The 22,748-nt window shown below is 36.6% G+C and overlaps 1 protein-coding gene and 1 pseudogene across 3 annotated transcripts; both read right to left on the bottom strand.

Moving 5' to 3' along the window:
- Positions 1 to 3,099: 3,099 nt before the first annotated feature.
- Positions 3,100 to 13,732, bottom strand: LOC113072516 (uncharacterized). Of its 3 annotated transcripts, none has more exons than XM_026245509.1 (2): positions 13,693 to 13,732; positions 3,100 to 7,113 (listed from the first exon to the last, which is right to left on the bottom strand). In XM_026245509.1, the coding sequence occupies exon 2, from the start codon at positions 7,037 to 7,039 to the stop codon at positions 5,066 to 5,068; it is 1,974 nt and encodes a 657-aa protein (XP_026101294.1). In that variant the 5' UTR covers positions 7,040 to 7,113; positions 13,693 to 13,732; the 3' UTR covers positions 3,100 to 5,065. The 3 variants fall into 3 exon arrangements, with proteins under 3 accessions (XP_026101294.1, XP_026101292.1, XP_026101293.1); XM_026245507.1 differs by lacking the exon at positions 13,693 to 13,732 and adding an exon at positions 12,670 to 12,731; XM_026245508.1 differs by lacking the exon at positions 13,693 to 13,732 and adding an exon at positions 8,071 to 8,159.
- LOC113072517 (RING finger protein 150-like) lies at positions 12,362 to 22,231 on the bottom strand (annotated as a pseudogene).
- Between the last annotated feature and the right edge of the window lie 517 nt (positions 22,232 to 22,748).

Here is a 22,748-nt window from a genome sequence, read left to right as displayed (position 1 = left end):
GAGAGACATTTTGGCAATCGGTGAATGGGAATTAGGGAGTGGACAATGAAACGTTAAGAAATTATATTTAGACTAATCCTACCTGACCAATCAGAGACAGCGTACTAGCTGCTAAGCCCCGCCCTTCTGAAACACATTCTACGTACTTGTTAAATTTCTGTAGCATACATAGAAGGGTATTCACATTCCATTACACGACAGTATCCAATCACAAGCCGCCTTTGCACTCTTCTCGTCCAATCAGATGGGGGGTGTGTGAGGGTTTAGCTCAAGCTTCTTCTGTTTTTTGGTGCCACTGTCCAACATCATTTTCTTACCGACTTGAATTCGAACTGTTTGATTTAATTACATGATAAATTGAATGTTTGGTGTTACTTATGATTCCAACATAAAACAAAACAAATTTCAGAACATGAGTCCCCAACATATTATTGTATTATGATTAACAATTTCTCTGTAGAGCATCAAACAACAAAAAAACATTTTAACTGAACTAAAATGTGTAACAGTGCCAAATGTGGTTGATTTAAACATGTATTAGGGACAGAAACACTACCAGTGTGTGTGTGCTTGGACTCTTATCTCTCCCTCACACACACACACACACACACACACACACACACAGATGGATCACAGCATGTTTCTGCTGTAAACACAGCAGAAGTCCTGAATAAAAGATCAGCAAGTACTCAAAACTCAAACGTTTTAATACACTATAAATAACTTATTCCTGAGGAGACCATAACATGAATTGCAACAAGATTCACGTTTTCTTAAGCAAACAGCAGCACTTGCTTGGTAGCAAATAAATGTTAGGGTAAGATTATGTTTTAAGCTGTGTGCAGTAAATGAAATGCTGCACTTACTGTAGCACATCTAGGAATCAGACTTGTGGCAACACGTCCCGTTTTCTGTAGGATCTAGAATGAAAATTAGCAGGCCAATGGATCCAGAATGGGTGCCGTGAGAATAAGAGTCCAAACATCTGATCAAATATTGTGGATGGATTTTAATTTGACAACATGGGCTTTTTATTTAACTGGAGGAAGTGTTATTATGTGGACTCTTATTTTAGATCTAAAGTTAAAACATCTTCATGGATTTGTTACTTACAAACAGGCGCGGATCTACTGGGGTGGATAGGGTGGCAAATGCCACCCTAAAAGAAAGCCTTGCCACCCCTGCTGCCACCCCAGTTGGCAGCAACGAATGAAAGGTTATGGCCAATTTGAAAATTTACGAGCGCAAATCTTTCATGATTTGTGATCCCGCTCCGAACTGCCGAACTGATTCAAATGATTTGCGATCCCCAAACTGACTCAAATGCTTCGCGAACCCGCTACGAACTCCCGAACTGACTCAAATAATTCGCGAACCTGCTACGAACTCCCGAACTGATTCAAATGCTTCGCGATCCCGCTTTGAACTCCCGAATTGATTCAAATGATCCGCGAAGCCGCTCTGAACTCTCGAACTGATTCAAATGATTCGCGATCCCGCCGAACTCCAAAACTGACTCAAATGATTCGCGATCCCACTCCGAACTCCCAAACTGACTCAAATGATTCGCGATCCCCAAACTGACTCAAATGATTCGCGATCCCGCTCCGAACTCCCGAACTGACACAAATGATTCGCGATCCCCAAACTGACTCAAATGATTCGCGAACCCGCTCCGAACTCCCGAACTGATTCAAAGGATTCGCGATCCCCAAACTGACTCAAATGATTCGCGATCCCCAAACTGACTCAAATGATTCGCGATCCCGCTCCGAACTCCCGAACTGACACAAATGATTCGCGATCCCCAAACTGACTCAAATGATTCGCGAACCCGCTCCGAACTCCCGAACTGATTCAAAGGATTCGCGATCCCCAAACTGACTCAAATGATTCGCGATCCCGCTACGAACTCCCGAACTGATACAAATGATTTGCGATCCCCAAACTGACTCAAATGATTCGCGAACCCGCTCCGAACTCCCGAACTGATACAAATGATTCGCGATTCCCCAAACTGACTCAAATGATTCGCGAACCCGCTCCGAACTCCCGAACTGATTCAAATGATTGGCGTTCCCCAAACTGACTCAAATGGTTCGCGAAAAACACAGAAACTCTGGTTACAATCCACTAAAATAAAAGTTTGGTGTAACTCAAAGAAATTATGTAAGAAATTGCTTAGTAAAATATACTTAAAAAATATATATATACTAAAACATTATTTTAAAGGAATATCACACAAGGTTTCATAGAAGTTTTAATTTAAGCTTGCCAAAACAATAACACCATATTTTTCAAAAACTATTTCTAAAAGTACATTTGTATTTGTGCCTCTAATGCTTATTTATTTATTATTATTGTCAGCTAATAAAACCTATGCTTCAGGGACTATATTCATATAACATCTAAGGTTAAATGTAGCTCTTGACTGGTTGAGTTAGATGGTGATTAACATTAAACAGTAGAAAATCAGTTGAGTCTCCCCAGCTGGAAATGTCATTGGCTGTTGTGTTTCTTATAATAAATTGACATATTGATAACACTGAACCTTTCATAATGCTCTTAATTACATGTCGATGCATACTGTATGCATTAGTGAGTGTGATGGTGCTTATGGGGTATGGTCACTAATTTCTTATATGAACTGTTTCAAATGAAAGACATTGATTGCATGAGATTAAGTTTGTAAATGATAGCCTGTGTCCTTTTGTAGTGTGCAGTTATATTTATCATCAAACTGTGATAACTGTGACTAAATTCAGTATATATACGTTTGCCATATGTTGTCACCCCTCAAAAATTCCTACCCCCTTCTCACCATTATTTTTCTAGATCCGACCCTGCTTACAAACTACTTTTTTATTTGTGGATTCTGATGGCACCCATTCACTGCAGAGCATCCTTTGGTGAGGAAGTGATGCAATGCTACATTTCTCCAAATCTGATGTAGAAACAAACTCATCTACATCTTGGAGTCAATTTATTGAGCAAATTTTAATTTGGGTGAACTCTCTTCAACCTTAAATTTCTTTATATATATATATATATATATATATATATATATTGCTGAATAGCAGAAGTTTTGTGTTTATTTATACCTAACAGTTCTGGAGGTTTTGAACAAATGCTCACAAGAATGTTTTTACGTGCTGCCACACAAATACTGTACAGAGAGCAGAGAGAGCGCCATCACACCATCATTTGCTGCACAGTTCATCTCACTGTAGTATATAGGGCAGATGCTCCATAGGGTCCATAATGTCAAACTAACACAGAACATGGTAGCTTTATGTGCTGCACCACTGCTCCCGAGTAAAAAATTTACAGCAGGACTAACTTCAGACATCATTTAGAACAAAGATACCTAAATTTAGACCAAGCTTGCTTCTGTAAACTCAACATCAACATCTTGCTCCCTCACATGAAAAGGATAAAATATTCAGCAGCCATCACTTAGAGCTCTCACAAAAACACAAAGACCTCATTCAGTCAAGTCCTGATACCATGGTAAAAATAACATGAAAATCATACAGCGTGCAAAGACTCATTAAAGGGGCTCTCAAATGAGAAAACAAAAACCAGACTCGTGCACAAGGATTTTTAACAATTCAACTTGAAAAAAAAAGCTTCAAAATTCACATCATATAGAACATCACAAGCATTATTTTAATCCATTAAAGTGCCCTACAGTGATTATCAGCTCAGCATTATGTATTTCTAAAGGACGCTCACACTGACAGCATTTTTGCAGTAATAAAGCAAACAACTGGGATTAAAATCTACCAGCATTAAACAACAACCAGTGCTTGAAGTTTCTCAGGCGTGCAAGTATGTGACCAAAGTGACTGAACATGATCAGTGCTCACATTTAGAAAGTCATTAGCTGTTGTGACAAAACCTACAAGATTCCTAAAAACAGTGTAATACAGAAACTGTTGTCAAACCAGTTCTCAAACAAAAGTTTTTTTTTAAAAGAAAAGTGATACAAAACTTCAAATTGTAAAAATGTAAAATTCAGTTTTACACAAGTTAGTACTAATAGTGAATATTGTACAAAAATAAAAAAATGTTATCTAACTTTCAATAGTTACATAAAAGTGAACAATACACTCGTCGCTTAATGATTAAGTGAATGCATTAACTAAGCTATTTCACATGTCCTCAACGGATACCAACATTTCAAAGAGTTGGATGTTCAACTTTTAAATGTTGGGAAACGACTGCAATTTCTAATCTGCATTTCAACAGTGTGAACATGCTAATCCAAAATAATGTCTACAAGTTGGTGTTTTATGTGGCAGGAAGGGATAGTTCACACTTAAATGCAATTGTATATGTCCAAAACTCTATTCGTTTCTTTTAAGAAATGTCTCCGGGTCATTTTGAGAATTCAGTAGAAGTCCGTGGGGTCCAAAGTTTTTGGTTTTACAAAACATTCTTCTTAAGGGGTTTATAACAGAAAAAAAAATTCACTCAAGGATTGGAACAACATGAGTAAGAGATGATAGAAAGTTAAATTTTGAGTGAACTACTCTTGTAAGAGACTTAAGAACATTCCAGAGTTCCAAAACCTGAAAGGTTGACGTTTGGGTAGTAGTCTGTACCAGTATGGCCAAACGTGGTACCTCTCTACGTTGGACACTCTAGTCTCATGCACTTCATAGTCAAGAACAAGTGTAGGTCATTGGACTGTAAGTTCACATTAAGCTCGCCATTTGGGACAAGGCCATGGGCAAGAAATTATTTCAAACCGTTCAAATCCTGGACATGGTCTTAAACAAGGGTAACCAAACTTGGTCTTGCAGAGTTTAGATCCAACCTGCCTCAACACACCTGCCTGGATGTTTCTAGTATGCCTAATAAGCGCTTGATTAATTGGTTCAGGTGTGTTAGATTGGGGTTTGGCGCTAAACTCTGCAGGACAATGGGCATCCAGGAGCAAGTCTGGTGACTCCTGGTCTAACACTTCTATGAAGCAACAATACGCTACATATTTTTAGAAATTTTTGCTATACGTTCTCCAGTGTAGCACATCTACAAAATATATTTACATAACAATTAGTCACTTTTCGGCTTCCTCTTTGGGTCGTGGTTTTGAGCAGCACTTAGATCCACCAAACAGCGACCTAAAGACATTCCTCTTCTTCTTTCCTATCCTGCCCTTTCCGGGCGATTGTTCGGAGAGGCATATAGACTTCCGGAGTGTGCCGATGCGACGCTCATGTTCACGGATCTTACACTGCAGGTGGTTCTGGATGGCAAATCCCAGGGACTCCATATCCAGCGACGCTCCATAGACTTCCCACGTCATTCCCTGCTCATCCCAGACAATCTCCTGAGGTGCACCGCTCTCCTCCTTTTCTCCTACCACCCCTGCTGTTCCCCCAGATTTGAGTGGCTTCAAGGAGTCCCCAGAGGTTACTTGGGTGGGGACCGAACCGAGAGGTTGCGGAAACTGGCTACGAAGCTCAATCTCTATTTGACAGATGTGTTGAAGCGGTTTCTGACTATTGGGAGACTTGTAAGGGGGTGGACCTAGAAATCTAGGCTTGGCTTCTGTTGGTTTGGGGTCCGGTAAGGGTACAGTCGGCAACCAATCAGAGTCCAAGATGCTGTCAAGGTTGAGCTCATTGTGCAGGCCAGCTTTAGAGTTGAGGTCAATCTCATGGTTCAACTGACAAGGTTGAACGTTGTGGACTGGGCTTGTGAGTGTGGATCTGGAGCAGACCTCCACAACCGCCTGGACCTCGACATCAATACACACCGGTTTCAGATCAACCTGCAGTGCTGCATCCTTCGTCTCGGTCACCGGGAAACCTTCGACTGTCATTGTCACTGCATCCTTCAAGTTCTTGGGTGTCGGAATCTTATTCTTTTCATTATTTACAGTATCCTTCTTGAGCTCAATCACCATTTTGACATTCTTAACCTCAGCTTCCCCCTTTCTCTCTCCTGTGTTCCTCTTCTCCTCGCACTCTGCTTCCTCCCTTCCCTTCTTCTCCCAGAGCCTCTGACTCTTTCCTGTGTGTCTCTCTTGGGTCGTGACATATGCGTCAGTCTTGTCTTCTGGCTCTTTCAGGTTTTCGGCACGATACAGTGACAGAGAAGACATTTCTTTGCAACCTTTAAAGTTCGAGATGACGTCACTTCCTCCAAGACTGTGTCCCTGAGGGACTGTGTCTTTATTATCTCCCTCATTCCCGCTCTTTATCTCTTGCTCCTGAGGACTCTCCCGCATTTCTGCTTTTGTCCCCAGTTGCAGGTTGCTCTCCACCAACGTATCAGTCATTTTATCTTTTGGAGAAGTCGACAGCTGTGCCTCTTTGCTCGTGACTCTTCTATTCCGCTCGGTTTTATCCACTTTGAGAGATGCGGGATGGGGTGGTTTAAGTTTGGGGCTGGACGTTGCTCTGGGAATGTGCGAGAGAGTCCGGCTGAGACTCTTGGGAGAGTCGGTTGAGGAAATCTGGGAAGTGGACGATGTTTTTTGAAGTGTCTTTTTGGGGAAGTCTGTGGAGCCCATGATATGAGATGCTGAGGCAGTTTTTTGCATGTTATTGGGAAATGCTTTTGCACTTGCTTGTAGCTTCTTCTCATGGCTCACATTTGGGGATCTTGGTTTTGTCCCACTGTGTCCAGTTTGGCCGGATAAACTTAAGACCTCCACTCCAACTGTTGTTTTGGTGTTTTTTTTAGATGCCGTTTTAGTCATAGCACTTACACTGGTTATTCCCGCAGTGACCTGCTTGGTTGACGCTGAGTGCATGGTGGGTATTTTTGATGCAGCTGTGGATGCAGGAAGCAGTTCTGCGGCTGGAATGGCAGTGGTGGCTAATGCATTGTGTTTTAGTGTTTTTACATGGCCGGTGGATCTCTCCTCCGTCTCTTTAGCTTGTACTTCAATCCCATGATTCTTTACAAGTCTTGTCCTGGTTCCAGGAGAGTGGTTTCCTTTTCTGTGCTGGGACTCAGATTCCCAGCATACCTTGGGCTCATTATTTTCAGGGGGATGAAGGAAAGTAGGTCGGGAATCCATGAAACCAATAACAGTTGAAAGATCCAGTAGTCACAATCTGATTTAGTGATGTCCTAGTTGTGGATGTGACACATCTGTGTAGAACAAAACAACACATTTAAAAATGTATTGATGAAATAAACCTTATTACACACACACACACAAAAACGTCTTTGTGGGTTTAACTCTATTTTCACAAGTGTTTAATTTTCATTGTCATATGTTCATTGATCAAACATTTTAACTGACATTGGAAAGAAAGTATTATGGAAACTATGGATTTAATGTCAGCTCAGTTATGCATTGTAAATTCACTCATAGAGTAACAACTGTACATGTATAATGCATATTGAACTGATCTGTACATTAACCATAATCATGGTTTTACCTCAATTAAACTAAAAAACATGGTTACTGTAGCTAAATCACGGTAACCACAAATTAGCAATGGTTTTGCTACACTAATCATAGTTTAACCATGGTATTTGTAGTAAAACTGGTTGTATATTAATGTTAATTAATAGATAATTTTACAACACTTACAGTCCTAATGGAAGAAAGTTTTGAATGATGAATGGTTTACTTGAAATCAGTTTTAAAATACTTTCAAAACTTGTGAAAATAGAACCAAAGCAACTACATAAACAGATAAGTTAATAATAATAAACTTAAACGCTCAAATTTCCCTGCTGAAAAAGAAAAGAAAATAGATTTTAAAAAATGTAGGTCAGTTTAGGAAAACATTATCCAAAGCCCTGAAAAACAGACCTGTCTAACTATATTAGGTTGCAGCTGTTGATTTAATAATAATAATAATAAATCTTATTCTTATTCTTTTAGTTCAGTATTTCGGTTTTAACTCACCGTTAGCATTAATATAATCTAACATTTAATTTCTAAACAAGTTGCCAAGTTTCCCGCGTGTTCTTCAAAGGAGGGACAGAGATTCGAATTTACACGCGACGCCTAACTACACACACGTCACCATAACACAAGTAAACCCTATCCGTTATTAACGAAGTACACAAAATAGAAAACAGTATCATACTCACTATTTAATGCCTCAAACACCGAACACAGACATTGCCACGACGCTGTGCTGTTTTGAGCCTCTGTTCGCAGATGCTGTAGATGTGAAGTGTTTCCCTCTCGCGCGTGAATAAATGACGACGCTCAGTTCTACACTGAGGATGACGCACGCGCGCACGGAATACAGCTCGCGTATCGATTTGGTTTGATGTGCATTTCATTTTTCCAAAACATCAACTGGCATTTTAGAGATGTGAGCGTTACACTGTCGTGTTTCTTTGCTTTCAGCTGGGAAATCGCCAGAAAGCATCCACATCCCTATTCAAACATCAGTGTATCTGCATTTTATAGACTGGATTTAATTTTCTAGAAAATAAGTTATTTATTTAATAACTAACGTTATATATCCGATTCCAATACTCTAGAAAATGTTTTAAAATCCTTATGAACCACATGTCCCATTTATATGCCCATTTACAACTTAAGATCAATATGGATCATAAAACCAGTCAAAAAAGTAACTTTTTTTGAAACTGAAATGTGTAGATAATCTGAAAGCTGGATAAATAAGCCAAAATTGGCTGGGATACACAACTATGTGAAAATCTGGAAACTGAGGGAGCAATCAAACAAACAAAATCTAAATATTGAGAAAATCGACATTAAAGTTGTCCATATTAAGTACTTAAAGCACACGGCTGATCATCTCTTTATTACTGTACAACTATATGTGTGTTTGTCTGTTTCTCCTGATGCATTATTTCCCTCTCAGAGAAACATCCGAGACAAAGCTGACACTTTGGTGAAACAACTGAGCTGGAAAACCCCACGAGCATTAAATAATTGATCTGGCTTTAAGTACATGCACTCATACTTTTCTTAAAGATAAATAACCAGCTTAGACCTGCAAGAAACCAGAAGAGGTTTTGCTTGTGCTTAAATGCTTAAAACCCTGAAATGTACTCAAAAACAAATTTAAAATCAAACCTGTTTTTAAGATAGGAGAGACACATTTATTAGCATTATAAGCCCAAATTCCTAAACAAGTAACCGAAAAAAAATGATTTGAGGAATCATTTATAACTGGAATAATAGCAGGATGAGTTACACTCTTAAGTCTGATACTTTATACTTCAATATTAGTGATGCACTGTTCAGAATGTTACAGATTTGAAAGGAAGTCTTTTTTTTTTTTTGTTCACCAAAGCTGCATTTATTTGGTAAAAACAATGAAGTAAAAATTATGAAATATTATTACCATTTCAAACAGCTGTTTTCTATGTGAATATATATTAAAGTGCAATTTATTTCTGTGATGCTCCGCTGTATTTTCATCATCATTCCTCCCGTCTTCAGTGTCACATGATCTTCAGAAATCAATCTAATATGAAGCATTTCTGAGTATTATCATATAAATATATAAAAAAAACAGTTGTGCTGCACAATATTTTCGTGGAAACTGTGATGCATTTTATTTTAATGAAATGACAGTTTAAAAAAAAAAAAAAAAAAAAACCTTTTGAAACATGTTTTGAATATCACTTTTGATCAATTCAGTGCATTTAAACCTTTCAGTATTTAATCTCAATTTAGACTTTCATGTCATACTTATGACTTTCTCAACTACAACTCTTTAAACTCTTTAAAACTCTTTAAAAAAGTAATGTAATTTTACTTTCTCAATCATGACTGTCTAAACTTTTTGGTTAACTTCAACCTTTAATATCATAATTTAGATTCATCTCAATTTCAACTTCATGTCATAATTTCACATTTCAAACATTTAAACTCATCATTTTGTTTTTTAAACCTCTTAATTTAGATTTTGTTTGCTCACTATTACAATTTATTATGTCATAATTAAGACTTTCTTAATTATTATGACTGTTTACACTGCATTTATTTTTTGTCAATGTCATTTTTTTAATTTCTCAATTTCAACATCATAATTTTAGACCTTTTATCTCATAGTTATTACTGTTTGCACTTGTAATTTAGATTATGTCAGTTTGGTTTTCTCAAATCTCATAACTTTTAGACTTTCATCCTTATAATTTTTGTCTTGACAATTTTGACTTCACTTACTTATTTTGAAGTAAAACTTAAATTTCTCATCAATGACAATTTAGAATTTAGACTTTTTAAATGTCATCATTACTACGTGTAGCATAATTATTATGACTTTTTATCTAATAAATGTGATTTCCGATTTGGGCTGATCTCCTAATTATGAACTACTAAAGCATGAAAACGGTACTCTATTATAGCCAAAACAAAATATATATATATATATTGTCTGTTTTTTTTTTTTTTGATGACTCCCCTCATCCCCTGAGGTAACAACAACTATACTGAAGGGGTTTTATATACAGCAGTCAACAGGCGACCTTAATAATAAATCCTTTTATTAGTTTGTGGATTTGCTTGAGCTAGAAAGAACTACTGAACATAAATAAAATGTGCAAAAGTATTTTGAAAAAAATACCCTCAGAAAAAGCTATTGCATTCAAATTGACTCAAATGATTCGCGAACCCGCTAAGAACTCCCGAACTGCTTCAAATGATTCGCGATCCCCAAACTGACTCAAATGATTCGTGAACCCGCTACGAACTCTCGAATTGATTCAAATGTTCCGCGAAGCCGCTCCGAACTCCAGAACTGATTCAAATGATTTGCGATTCCCAAATTGACTCAATGATTCGAGAACCCGCTCCGAACTCACGAACTGACTCAAATGATTCGCGATCCCGCTCCGAACTCCAAAACTCACTCAAATGATTCGCGATCCCCAAACTGACTCAAATGATTCGCGAACCCGCTCCGACCTCCCGATCTGACTCAAATGATTCACGCTCCATACTCCGAACTAGGAAGAATTAGGAAGCATGCATTGTGAAGGGTGCTCTGAAAAGCGGCAGCGAAGGGAAAGGATTAAAACCTCTATTAAAACAGATGTCCAAATGAGCGTACCGGTAAGCTAAAAGCACGTTCTGGGCGCACGGAGAGGTGGCGGTACGCTCAAGAGCTATATTTGAAAGTGGCGGTACTGAGTACCTGTGCGTACCGGCCCACTTAAAGCACTGCATCCACTCATATTTAACATCTATTAACCTCTGACCCCTCCATGTGCAACTGACCAAACAGTGCATGACAAACAATGGAGCGTAATTGATGTGCATGAGCAATGAAATGTTCTCTGTGTTCAGACATTGATCGACTGGACAGAGACCTGACCATTGAACAGATGCAGGGTGAGTCTGATCAATAACTGTATCCTCTGATAGCAATCATGCATTGAGCTGTTCAATCATTCAAATCTGCCCTAAAAGATGCGTAACAATCCTGGCCAGCGCAGAAAAAAGCAACATATGTAACCAACAGCGTTTACACCCGAGTAATGGCATTAATAGTAATGTGCTAGGATGCTAATATTCTCTATGTAATGTTTTCTATGGCTTCTGTAGGTAAATTCATGATGCAGGTGCTGCCCCCTCGTGGACAAGCAGTGCATGAGGACAGCCCAGATACAGGAAGAGTTTCTCAGATCCAACATTTCTATAAAGACTTTTATAAAGATACTAATTGATTTCCATTTTAAACAAACTCTGTTCTTTTGAAGTTTCTATTCATATGTGAATCCTGAAAAATAAATATTGGTTTCCACAAAAATCCATAAACATTGGTAATAATCAAAAAGTGTTTCTTGAGCAGCAAATCAGAATATTAGAATGATTTCTGAAGGATCGTGTGATGCTGAAGACTGGAGGAATGATGATGAAGATTCACAGAAATAAGTTACAAATTTTCACTAAGAAAATAGTTATTTAAAAAAAACTCAACATTCACTAATTTAGTTGTTGTTGCACGTTTTAATGCAATATTTGATAACTGTGCATGTTTGAGGTGGCAGGTGCTTTGATAAGTTTTATGATCAGACACAAATTTGCCGAAGCACGGAGCAAAACTAAAAAATGAGTTAATAACAAATTAACAACTCTATTTAAAACTATTTAAAAAATTGTATTGGTCAACTTACCAATTTTAATCAATTTTAGTATAAACTTTTTGTAAGGTGTTAAAAACAAATTCTGCTGAAGTTTGGGCATGTTAAACTTCATAGAAACTACTTCATCTGTTCCAACTGTAACTATCCTGAGTTTAGAATGTTCATTATTTAACTGTGATGGAATTTTCAGTTTAACAGACAGGAAACATTCAAATATTTAAATGAGACGGAATCATGTGACATCATCAAAGGCAACAGATGTGAAACTCTGTGTACAGGAGAAGAATGATGTTTAGCCCCCAAAAACTTAATTTAAAATTTATTCATATTCAAAGGACAGTCAGACTGAAACACGTGCAAAACACTGAGCATGAATTGTTACAAACTAAGTGTGTGTGTGTGTGTGTGTGTGAGAGAGAGAGTACACAAACTGTGACCGAAATCCCAATTTCAAAACGAAATTCAATATCTAAATACATAAAGTGCATGATGGAAAACTTGGCAATTTGAGAAAACTGGACAAAATTATTCTCTATTTACAATATACAGTCAAACAAGGAAGAACGAGTTACAGGTTTAAAGGAACAGCGCACCTGTAAACGATTGTTTACTCACCCTCCTGTCTTTTTTTGAATACAGTGCACAAGTCATACAAACTACTCTCATGGTGATTTCTGGAGAAAACAAAAAGAGATTTAGAATGACCTGAGGGGGAATAAACATTAACGGAACAATCACGGATGGGGTGGACTCTCCCTTTAAAAAAAACGGTTCACCGAGAGAAAAAAAAAAAAAAAAAAGGTTTGCTGAAAATTTACCCTCAGGTCATCAAGATCTTCATTCTTCATCAGATTTGGAGAAATGTAGCATTGTATCACTTGCTCACAGATGGATGCCCTGCAGTGAATGGGTGCCGTCAGAATGAGAGTCCAAACAGCTGATAAAAACATCACAATAATCCACATCACTCCAGTCCATCAGTTAACATCTGGAGAAGACAAAAGCTACATCATAAAAAAAAAAAAAAATCAATAAGCTATGATTATCTTTGGTAAAACATCCATAATGACTCTTCCTCCAGTAATAAAGTCCATCCCTTATTATCCTCTGTGGATTATTGTGATGTTTTTATCAACTGTTTGGACTCTCATTCTGACGGCACCCATTCACTGCAGAGGATCCACTTGCGAACGAATGATGGAGTTTCTCCAGAATCTGTTCTTCATCTCAAATCTTGGACGACCTGAGGGTGAGGACACTGCCAGTAAACCTTCATTTTTGGGTGAACTATCTCTTTAAATGATATCTCAAGTGTCACGCAGAGCAAATATCACACGTCCTGCTCCACAGAATCCAAAGAGCACTTCCTAGAAAGTCCCACAGTTTAGTTCCCAAAAAATCTCCCAGAGGAAGGCGTCTAAATACTGAGATTCTCTTCTTTAATACTGCAGAACTCGAGCACATCAAATGCTTCTCCATAGAAAAATAAACCACTTCTGATCAGATTCAAAACAGTCTTATACCCGTTCTTTCCGGCAGGATCACAGACAAATGGTGAAACGGGCAGCGAACACTGAGAGGATTGTCGAGCACAGCAGAATCTGTAGTGTGCACTGCGGTCGAGAGAGAACAGTTTACCCTGCTTTTCAGAGAAGAGATGAAACGACCGTAACATCGGATGTGGATTTCAGTATGTACTCCACAGACAGGTCAATCACTGGCCATTCAAAGCCCATTCAACCCGGTCACCATGAGCAGGAGTGGGCGGGGCCAGATCAGCACTTTGAGTCGTCTGTGGGCGTGTCAATGTCCGAATGCCCCGCCCCCATGGTGAGCGACATCTCTGAACTGCCACTGGTTATTGGTTGTAACTCACCTGCGGAGGAAAGACAGTCATGAAGATATTCATCAGGACGGCTGTGTCCTACTTTGTATGCTGTCTTTACTAAATAGCATGCAAAATAAGAACAAGTTACAAAATCGTATGCCAAAAAGGTTAACTGAAACATTAAACCTTAAAGTATATAATAATATTAATGAGATAAAAATACAATTTAAAGAGAGTATACTTTCATAAGTTCACTGTAATGTCAAATAAATAGTTAACTTAAAGTGCATTTTAAATTATTGTTTATATATTTTTGTCATGCTTTAAAGTACAGTTATTCTGATGAGCATGCAATGCATGTGATATTAATTTTAACTGTAGTGTGTTATTTGATATTACATTTAAAGTGAATATATTTTAAATGTACTAAATTGCAACTTATTTTAGTGTGAATGAGATATAGTTTGAATTAGTTTTTTATTTTAGTTACATTTTTTAGTCATTTGTATTTTTGTTTTTATATGTCTATATAGTTTTTTTTGTCTATCTCCATTTCAGTTTTAGTTATTTTAGTACTTCCAATGTATTTGTGCATGCTTTTTTGGCCCGTTATTCTTGTAAATGCAAAAATGTAAATAATTACCCACAAGGCCTTGCACTAGACGAGCGGAGGACTTCCTCTCTCACAGAAATCACACACACTCACTCTGTTCGGTTGGCATGGTGTCCTGGGACAGCGGCTCAGAGTCCAGGAGGACCTGAGGGAGACCCACCATCCTCACGCCGGGGTCACGCCCCCCGATGACATCATCACTCATCACCATGGCGTTGAGAGCCACGCCCCCCACGGCGTGCTCATAGTCCAGAGGAAATTCATTCAGACACTCGGCACTGGACTGCATGTGAACAGAATTACACCACAGTCACACAGGATAGAGTTAAATACAATAGAATTACACTACAGTCCCACTGAAGCAGTAAAACATGCATTTCTGGGTTTTTACCATGATTAAGATCCAGGGTTATTACAATTAAGCATTAAACTACTACTTAAACTGCATAAACTGCATGTTTTTTCAACTTGTTTTATTTTATCTAGTTCGCAAGTTAACATTTTACTTTAATTTAGTTTAATTATATCTCAATAAGAACATTTGACAAATCTACAAAAAATTACAAAAACACAACAAAAGTACTAAAACTAACTCAAATTGAAATTAAAACAAGACATTCTTTTTTTTACTTAGTCTTACTCAAGTATTAGCATAACTTAATTTTTTTTATAGAAATTACAAAAAAATGCCAAAATCACAACAAAATTACTGAAACTAACAAATTAAAATGTAAAAAATTATAAAAATTTCAAAATATTAAATATGCTTTTATTGTATCAGTGATACTAACATTACACTCATTACGGCACAATACAACAAACATCAGTGTTTTGAGAATTAAATAAATTATACAATAAAAAAATTATACAATGGAAACACTTGAAAAATAGAACTAAAAAAATGAAATAAAATTCATAAAAAAACACTATACAGACATATATTTTTAAAATACTAATACAAATGACAAGAACACAACAGAATGACTAAACCTTAAAGATTTGAATAAAAAATATATAAAAGAAACGTATGTAAAAAAAAAAAATAATAATAAAAAAAATAGGTTAAATGTAAATGACTTATCTAGAAATAACTTAATGCATTAATAAATTACTGTAATTAATATATGTAATATTATTAATAATAAAGTGAATTTACTCCACAGATTCTGTCTGAAGCTTGATGTTGGAATCATTTCTCTCTCGCTCAGAAACATGCACAAACGGAGAGATGGAGCACCAACCGTGAGGCCGAGGGCTTTGAGGATGTTCATTTTACACATGGGACAGGTGCGATGGTCCACCAGCCACGGGTCCACACAGCTCTTATGAAACAGATGCCTGCGAGAAGCAGACACACACAAGAAACGTGTGTATCAGTCTAATACAGAAGCCTTTTCAATCAACAGACCATTCACATCCTGGTTTCATAGCAAGAAAAGAGAGTATTTAGCAACTTTGTTATATGAAGACATAGAAATATGGTATAGCATATATATATATAATATATCCATTCAAAAGTGTGAGGTCAGTGATTTTTTTATTAAAAATGCATTAGTTCGTCAAAGATGCATCAAATTGATCAAAAGTGATAGTATAGTAATGTTACAAAAAGTTTCTGTTTCAAATAAAATGCAGATAAATTCATCTGTGAATCTAGAAAAATTAAATGTATCATGTTTTCCACAAAAACAAGTGTCTTCAACATTGATGATAATCAGAAATGTTTCATATTCTTCTGATTTCTGAAGGTCATGTGACTCTGAAGACTGGAGGAATGATGCTGGAAATACAGCGGAGCATCACAGAAATACATTACAGTTTAACACAGATTCACACAGAAAACAGCTGGTTTAAATAGTATTAATATTTTATTATTTTAATCAAATAAATACAGCCTTGGTGAGCAGGAGAGACTTTTTCAAAAACATTAATAACATTTACCTACTATTATAATATAAACAAAATGTGACCCTGGAGAACAAAACCAGTCATAAAGGTCAATTTTTCAACAAAAAAAAAAAATGTTATGCATCATCTGAAGCTGAATAAATCATCTCTCATTGATGTCTGGTTTGTTCGGAGGACAATATTTGTCTGAGATACAACTATTTGAAAATCTGGAATCTGCGGGTGCAAAAAAATCTGAATATTGAGAAAATCATCTTTAAAGTTGTTCAAATTAATTCTTAGCAATGCATATTACTAATCAAAAATTAAGTTTTGATATATTTATGGTAGGAAATTTACCATATATCTTAACGGAACATGATCTTTACTTAATATCCTAATGATTTTTGTCATGAAAGAAAAATCAATGATTTTGACCCATACAATGTATTTTTTTCTATTTCTATAAATACACCCCAGAGACTTCAGACTGCTTTTGTGCTCCGGAGTCACATATTACCGTAGATGGAATACACAATGTAGTAATATAGCGCTTTGCTACTGATGAAGCAGTTTTAATGTAGCTGTGCTGTTAGTAACTCGTCAGAAGTGCAGTCAGGTGTGTGTTTACCTGCACGGTAAGACTCGGACTACATCATTGGGTTTATAACCCTCGATACACACAGCACAGTTGTCGAAATCACTCTCCGTCTCCTACAGGGAACACACACACACACACACACACACATTATAAAGAGGACACAGAGAGAACACACTGCTTTAAAGAGCACCACACTGCATGTGTTCTTCACCTCGTCTCCTTTCCTGATGCTCCGCACTTGTAACTGGCTGATGGCTTTTTTGGCTGCGTCTCCCAGCCTCCTCTGACCAATCAGAGAACAGAATGTGATTAATAAACGCTTTTCTCCCAGATCTTCTACATCCGTCTCTCGTTAGAATAATTAAAGACTGAGGGCTGTGATGAAAGCCTCTGCGGTGGGTTTCCTGTGATGGAAGTCACTTCCTGTGGCCTGGAATCATGGTTTAGGGTCACGTTGAAACATACAATCACACAAACCACTGAAAACAAGCAAGTGTGGAGAAACAATGTGGTTTGATCTGAATGCTGAACAATTCTTGGGGTGGGAAATGTCTAATTGCAATTTTTCTGATATATATATGTTATTATTTTATTAATAACTGCACAATTTGGCCAACGTTTTATGTTTTTTTTAATCAATGTGACTATGAAATAATAATAATAGATTTATTTTTGAATATATTATTATTAATAATACTAAATAAAAAATGTATATTTCTAAATTAAAAAAAAGTTTATCAATAAAACTGCACAGTTAAATAAAAACCGGTATAATGCAAAACAATTTTTCAATTGTATTTTTATTTGTATAAATAAATATAATAATAAAATGCACACTAATAATACTAAAATGTAAAATAATGTTACAATATTTCACTGTTCAATAAAATTTCAGTATTTAAGAAAATATTATAAAAATGTATAATAATTTTACGATTTATAATTATTTATTTAGATATAAAAAAAATGTCTTATAAAATATATTTTTTTATATTAATGAAATACTCCACTGTAAAATAAAAAATAGTTTAAGAAAAAAAATATGAATGATAATAATTGTATTGTTATTTATATAAGCAATAATAAATATTTGAAATATTATTAATCTAATATTTCGTTGCACAATAACATTTCAGTATTTTAGAACACAAGTATAAATATTGTTCTTATATTTCATTCCTAATAATATAATAAATATTCTTTTTTATATATTATACAGAAACAGGAGATGAAGTGATGTAAACAGAGTTTATTGAACAATCTTAGTTGCATGTCTTCATCTGATGAGCAAAAAAATATTAGCAAGTTATGATATTTCAAACAGTTTCACAACAACAACGTCCTGTAAAACTATGGTTTCCATAAACGTTCCCTCTTATCCATCTCTTATTCACAAGCATGAGACTGAACAACAATGGAAATGCATGAGCAAGGGAAAATTTATAAGAAATACAAAAATATGAGAAATATAATGAATTAATAAATGATTAAACAAAAATAACTGATAAACAATCAAATCATTAATCATATGAGTGACTAATGATTATGTGAATACATGATTATAAATGGATTAAAAAACATGCAAACAAAACACACACACACACACACAGTTCAAACGCGAGGCTTTGAGAAATCACTTTCTCAAAAGGAGACGATGTTTCTCAGGTTTGTACCTGATTGCGGTCTCTGGCGTTGGCGTATCTGAAGCGCTGGATGTAGTAGAAGACGAGCCAGGCCAGCGAGATGATCATGAGGATGATGAAGGAGATGGAGACGAAGACCACGGAGGTGCGGCTGACGTATTTCTGGAGGTTGCGTGTCCCGATGGTGATGTGCATGAGAACGGTGATGTTCCTCTCCATCAGAAGAACCAGCTCACGACCCTTGGGTTCGGGGATCATGATGGCCACCACGTCACCGGAGCCTGAAACACAGAGACACAGTTAACCAGAGAACCCACAAACTCTGTCCTGATCAACAACAACAAGTATAACCAGCACACAACCGAAGAAAGCTTCAATGGCTTATTAGTGGCACAGTAAAAAAAGGGGACTTGAACAATCATGGATTTTAGACAAATAAATTAATCATAATTATTAAACCACAAACTAATTAAATATGACAAATGCATGTAAAACTACAAAAACTCATCAAAATAAAAGTTTGATTTAATTTGAAGTATATAACTTTGTTTTTTAAAGTAGTATCACAGTTTTTCTCCTGTCTTTTCGTTTTAACAGTATGTTAGAGCAGTGCTTTGTTTGCTGTATAAAACAAAAGTGTTCATTATCATTTGATTGTATTTTAAAATATTGTTAGTATTTATAATTGTTATTGTTTCAGTTCTTCGTTTGATTACCACTGTTTTTGATAAAAATATTAAGTATTTAATAAAAAATCCAGATTAAGCAGACAAAAGATTTATTTAAAAAAAATTATGGCATTATTATTGTAAAAACTGTCTCTTTATGAACTCACTTAACAATATACATCTTTCAATTATTAACATTTTATTATTTTAAAACGGAATCCAGAAAAATTATGATGGAAAACATGGAACTCGGGAATAATACAATTGTATGCAACCTTAAAAATTTACATTTAGTAAAAAGTTTAATACATTTTTGTTAAACTGTAGAATCCAGAAAGAATCAGGAAAAAAAATAGGGGGGGGGGGGGTAAATAGGATTTGGAAAAAACATTTCCAGAATTTGAATCAGAATTTTTAAATCAGAAGAAATATAAAAAAGATTTCACAGGTCTTAAAAATGAATGTTTTTTTTGTGTGTGATTCTTTCTGATTCTTATGATTTAATGTAACCTTTTAAATAATCCAGAAAAATTTTAATAACTGGAAAAAAAAGTAAACTGCAAAGAAATAAGAAAAAAAAAAAAGAGAATTTTTTGGGGAAAAAATTGTAATGGATTTCATAAGGCCATATAAATGTACTTTTTGTTAAACTTTCAATAAATTGTTGTTAAACTGTTTCCATACATTGTATTGTATAATGATTCATTATTTAGACATGCTTTTTGATTACTAAAATTTTATGTGACCATTAAAGCAGAATTTAACAAATTTTAATAATAATAAAAAAAAATTAATCCAGAAAAGTTAAAATGGAAAATAAAGAATTTAGGGGGGAAAGATAAAGGAAACCCCTGATCAAAAGCACAATGAAAATCTTTAAAGATAAAACCAAACGAAAGGCAAAGCTCAGAGAGAATCAACGTGAACACGAAAAACACACAGACATACTGAAAAAGAGAGGAACTAAACCAGCAATATTTCTGCAACACTTCACAGACAGATAGAGAAAGAGAAAACTTTCACCGCAAAACATTTTCTAAGGCACAGAACGACCAGCACACAGCCTGAATGCCAACCTCACGTCTGAAGCATCACTCACGACATCCATCCAGATGTGAGAGAACATGCAAACACAGCTGGACCAAGCCCATCTCTGCTCAGAACCACAGACACATCACAAACCATCAACACTTCCCTGCAGGACCTGACTTTATACAGAAGTTTCTTACACAGAACACCCACAAAAACAGTCATGCATGGGTCACTTTACATTACAGTGCCCAAGGTCCAAGAACGAATGTTTTCAGAACCTGAATGGCAGTGAATGGGTGCCGTCAGAATGAGAGTCCAAACAGGTGATAAAAACATCACAATAATCCACAACACTCCAATCTAACAATTCACATCAGGAGAAGCCGTAAGAAACAAATCATTCATTAAACGGTTTTAACTTCAAACTGTGGTTTCTGGCCAAAATATGAGTCTATGATCCATAATAACGCTTCCTCCGTTAAAAAAACTGGTCTGATCTGAATCAGGAGAGAAATCTGCACAGATCAAGCAGTGTTTAAACAGCTCTAAACAAATATGTTTTGAAGTGAGAGGTTAAAAGAAAACATACTTTTTCACTGAAGAAGCATTATTATAGATTATGGACTCATATTTTAGTCGGAAGCAAAGGTTTAAATAATGCAATGATGATGTTTTTGTTTCTTACAAACTACAGCTTACAAGCTTTAGTCTTCTCCAGATGTTAACTGCTGGACTGGATCACTTGTGGATTATTGTGATGTTGTTATCATCCGTTTGGACTCTCGTTCTGACGGCACCCATTTACATACATTGGTGAGCAAGAGATGCAATGCTACATTTCTCCAAATCTGACAAAGAAACAAACTCATCTTCATCTTGGATGACCCGAGGGTGAGCACATTTTCAACAATTTTTCATTTTGGGCAAACCTACGCCTTTAAAACAGACATGCATTTATAATTACACATTTACCACGAAATTAAGTTGCATTTATGTATCAACCATCACCCATGCTAGATGCAATTATGTACCTCATATTACCAAAGTCATCATTCCTGACCTTATGTGGGCTTACAATAACACATAACCAGACATACATATCTATTTGACAGATGATGAATGCATTTATAAAATGCACTGACCATCATATTCAGCCAGACATGCAGTTATGAATGTACCATTAGTCACATGATACATCACCTGAATCAGGCATAGTGACGGTCTCATTGGGGTTCGAGGATCCCACGTTGAATATGACCACAGCTGACGCGTTTTTTCCCACGGCGTTTCGGATTTTTTCTCTGTACGTGCAGTTTCCCCGGCTGATGAGCGCGATCCACGCGTCGTGCCCGCGCGGCGTGAACCTGCTGTTAGGATCGCACGCGTTTTTTGTCCTGCGGCGCGACGGGCATCGCTAACACGCCTCTGGTCTCGCGCTTGAGAGAGTGCTCCCCGTAACGGCCGCACTCCGTCTTCTCGGTGCGGACCTCGGCCGTGTCCGGGTCCACGTACGTGATGTTGACGAACGCCGTGTACCACTCCTCCTTCTCCGCCACCGTGAAGTCCAAACACAGCGGATGGACGAAGCAGAAGGACAGAAGCCAGGTGGACAGGGCCAGACTACGACACGCCTGGATCACCGAGAGTGTCATAGCTGTGTTTCCGTTACGCGCAGTGACCGACACTCATGGTCAAACCGTGTAAAAGACCGAGTTTTGACGTTAATAACCTCTAGAGCATGTTGCCTGTGCGAGACGCGCGTTGGATCGGGGGAAACGCGCGCAGAAGCGGCGCGACGGAGGCATGTTGTGGGATGTTTTCGGCCGTTGGCTGTTGACAACAATAACGGACGGAGCGCGAGCGAAACAGCGACGATCTGCGCATGCGCGACACGCGTAAGGGAGCGTCGTGAAATTCATGTAGTGAGTGAAACTAATTAGAGAGAGAAAGAGAGAGAAGTAAAGCTATATGGAGGAGAGAAGTTAATCAATGAACTTTAAAAAAAACTGTGAGCAGCAAGTAACGTTAAAAGAGATGTTGAATCCAGTAAGCGGTAATGCACAATTTGTGATTGCGAGCTGCCAATTAAAAAACGAATAAGAAGTAGAAAAAGAAGAAGAAGAAGAAGAAGAAGAAGAAGAAGAAGAAGAAAAGTAAAGCTATTAATCCAAGTAATGCATGGATGCATACGAGAAAATATATTAGTTTATTGTCGGACCAAAATTGAACAAACATTTTAACATCTGCTTTTAGTTAATAAAAGGAGAAAATAAGTAAAAAAAAAAACTATATTAAATCATTTTAAGTTTGAAATAAAAGAATGTGTGTCTTTGTATATTTATTATGCATATAAATACACACACATGCATGATTATATTTCATTATGTTTATATGTAAAATATATGTATATTTATGTATTTAT

This window comes from Carassius auratus, unplaced genomic scaffold (genome assembly GCF_003368295.1).
Source record: "Carassius auratus strain Wakin unplaced genomic scaffold, ASM336829v1 scaf_tig00009243, whole genome shotgun sequence".
NCBI classification, from domain to species: domain Eukaryota; kingdom Metazoa; phylum Chordata; class Actinopteri; order Cypriniformes; family Cyprinidae; genus Carassius; species Carassius auratus.
This window is presented reverse-complemented; position numbering and strand designations above follow the sequence as displayed.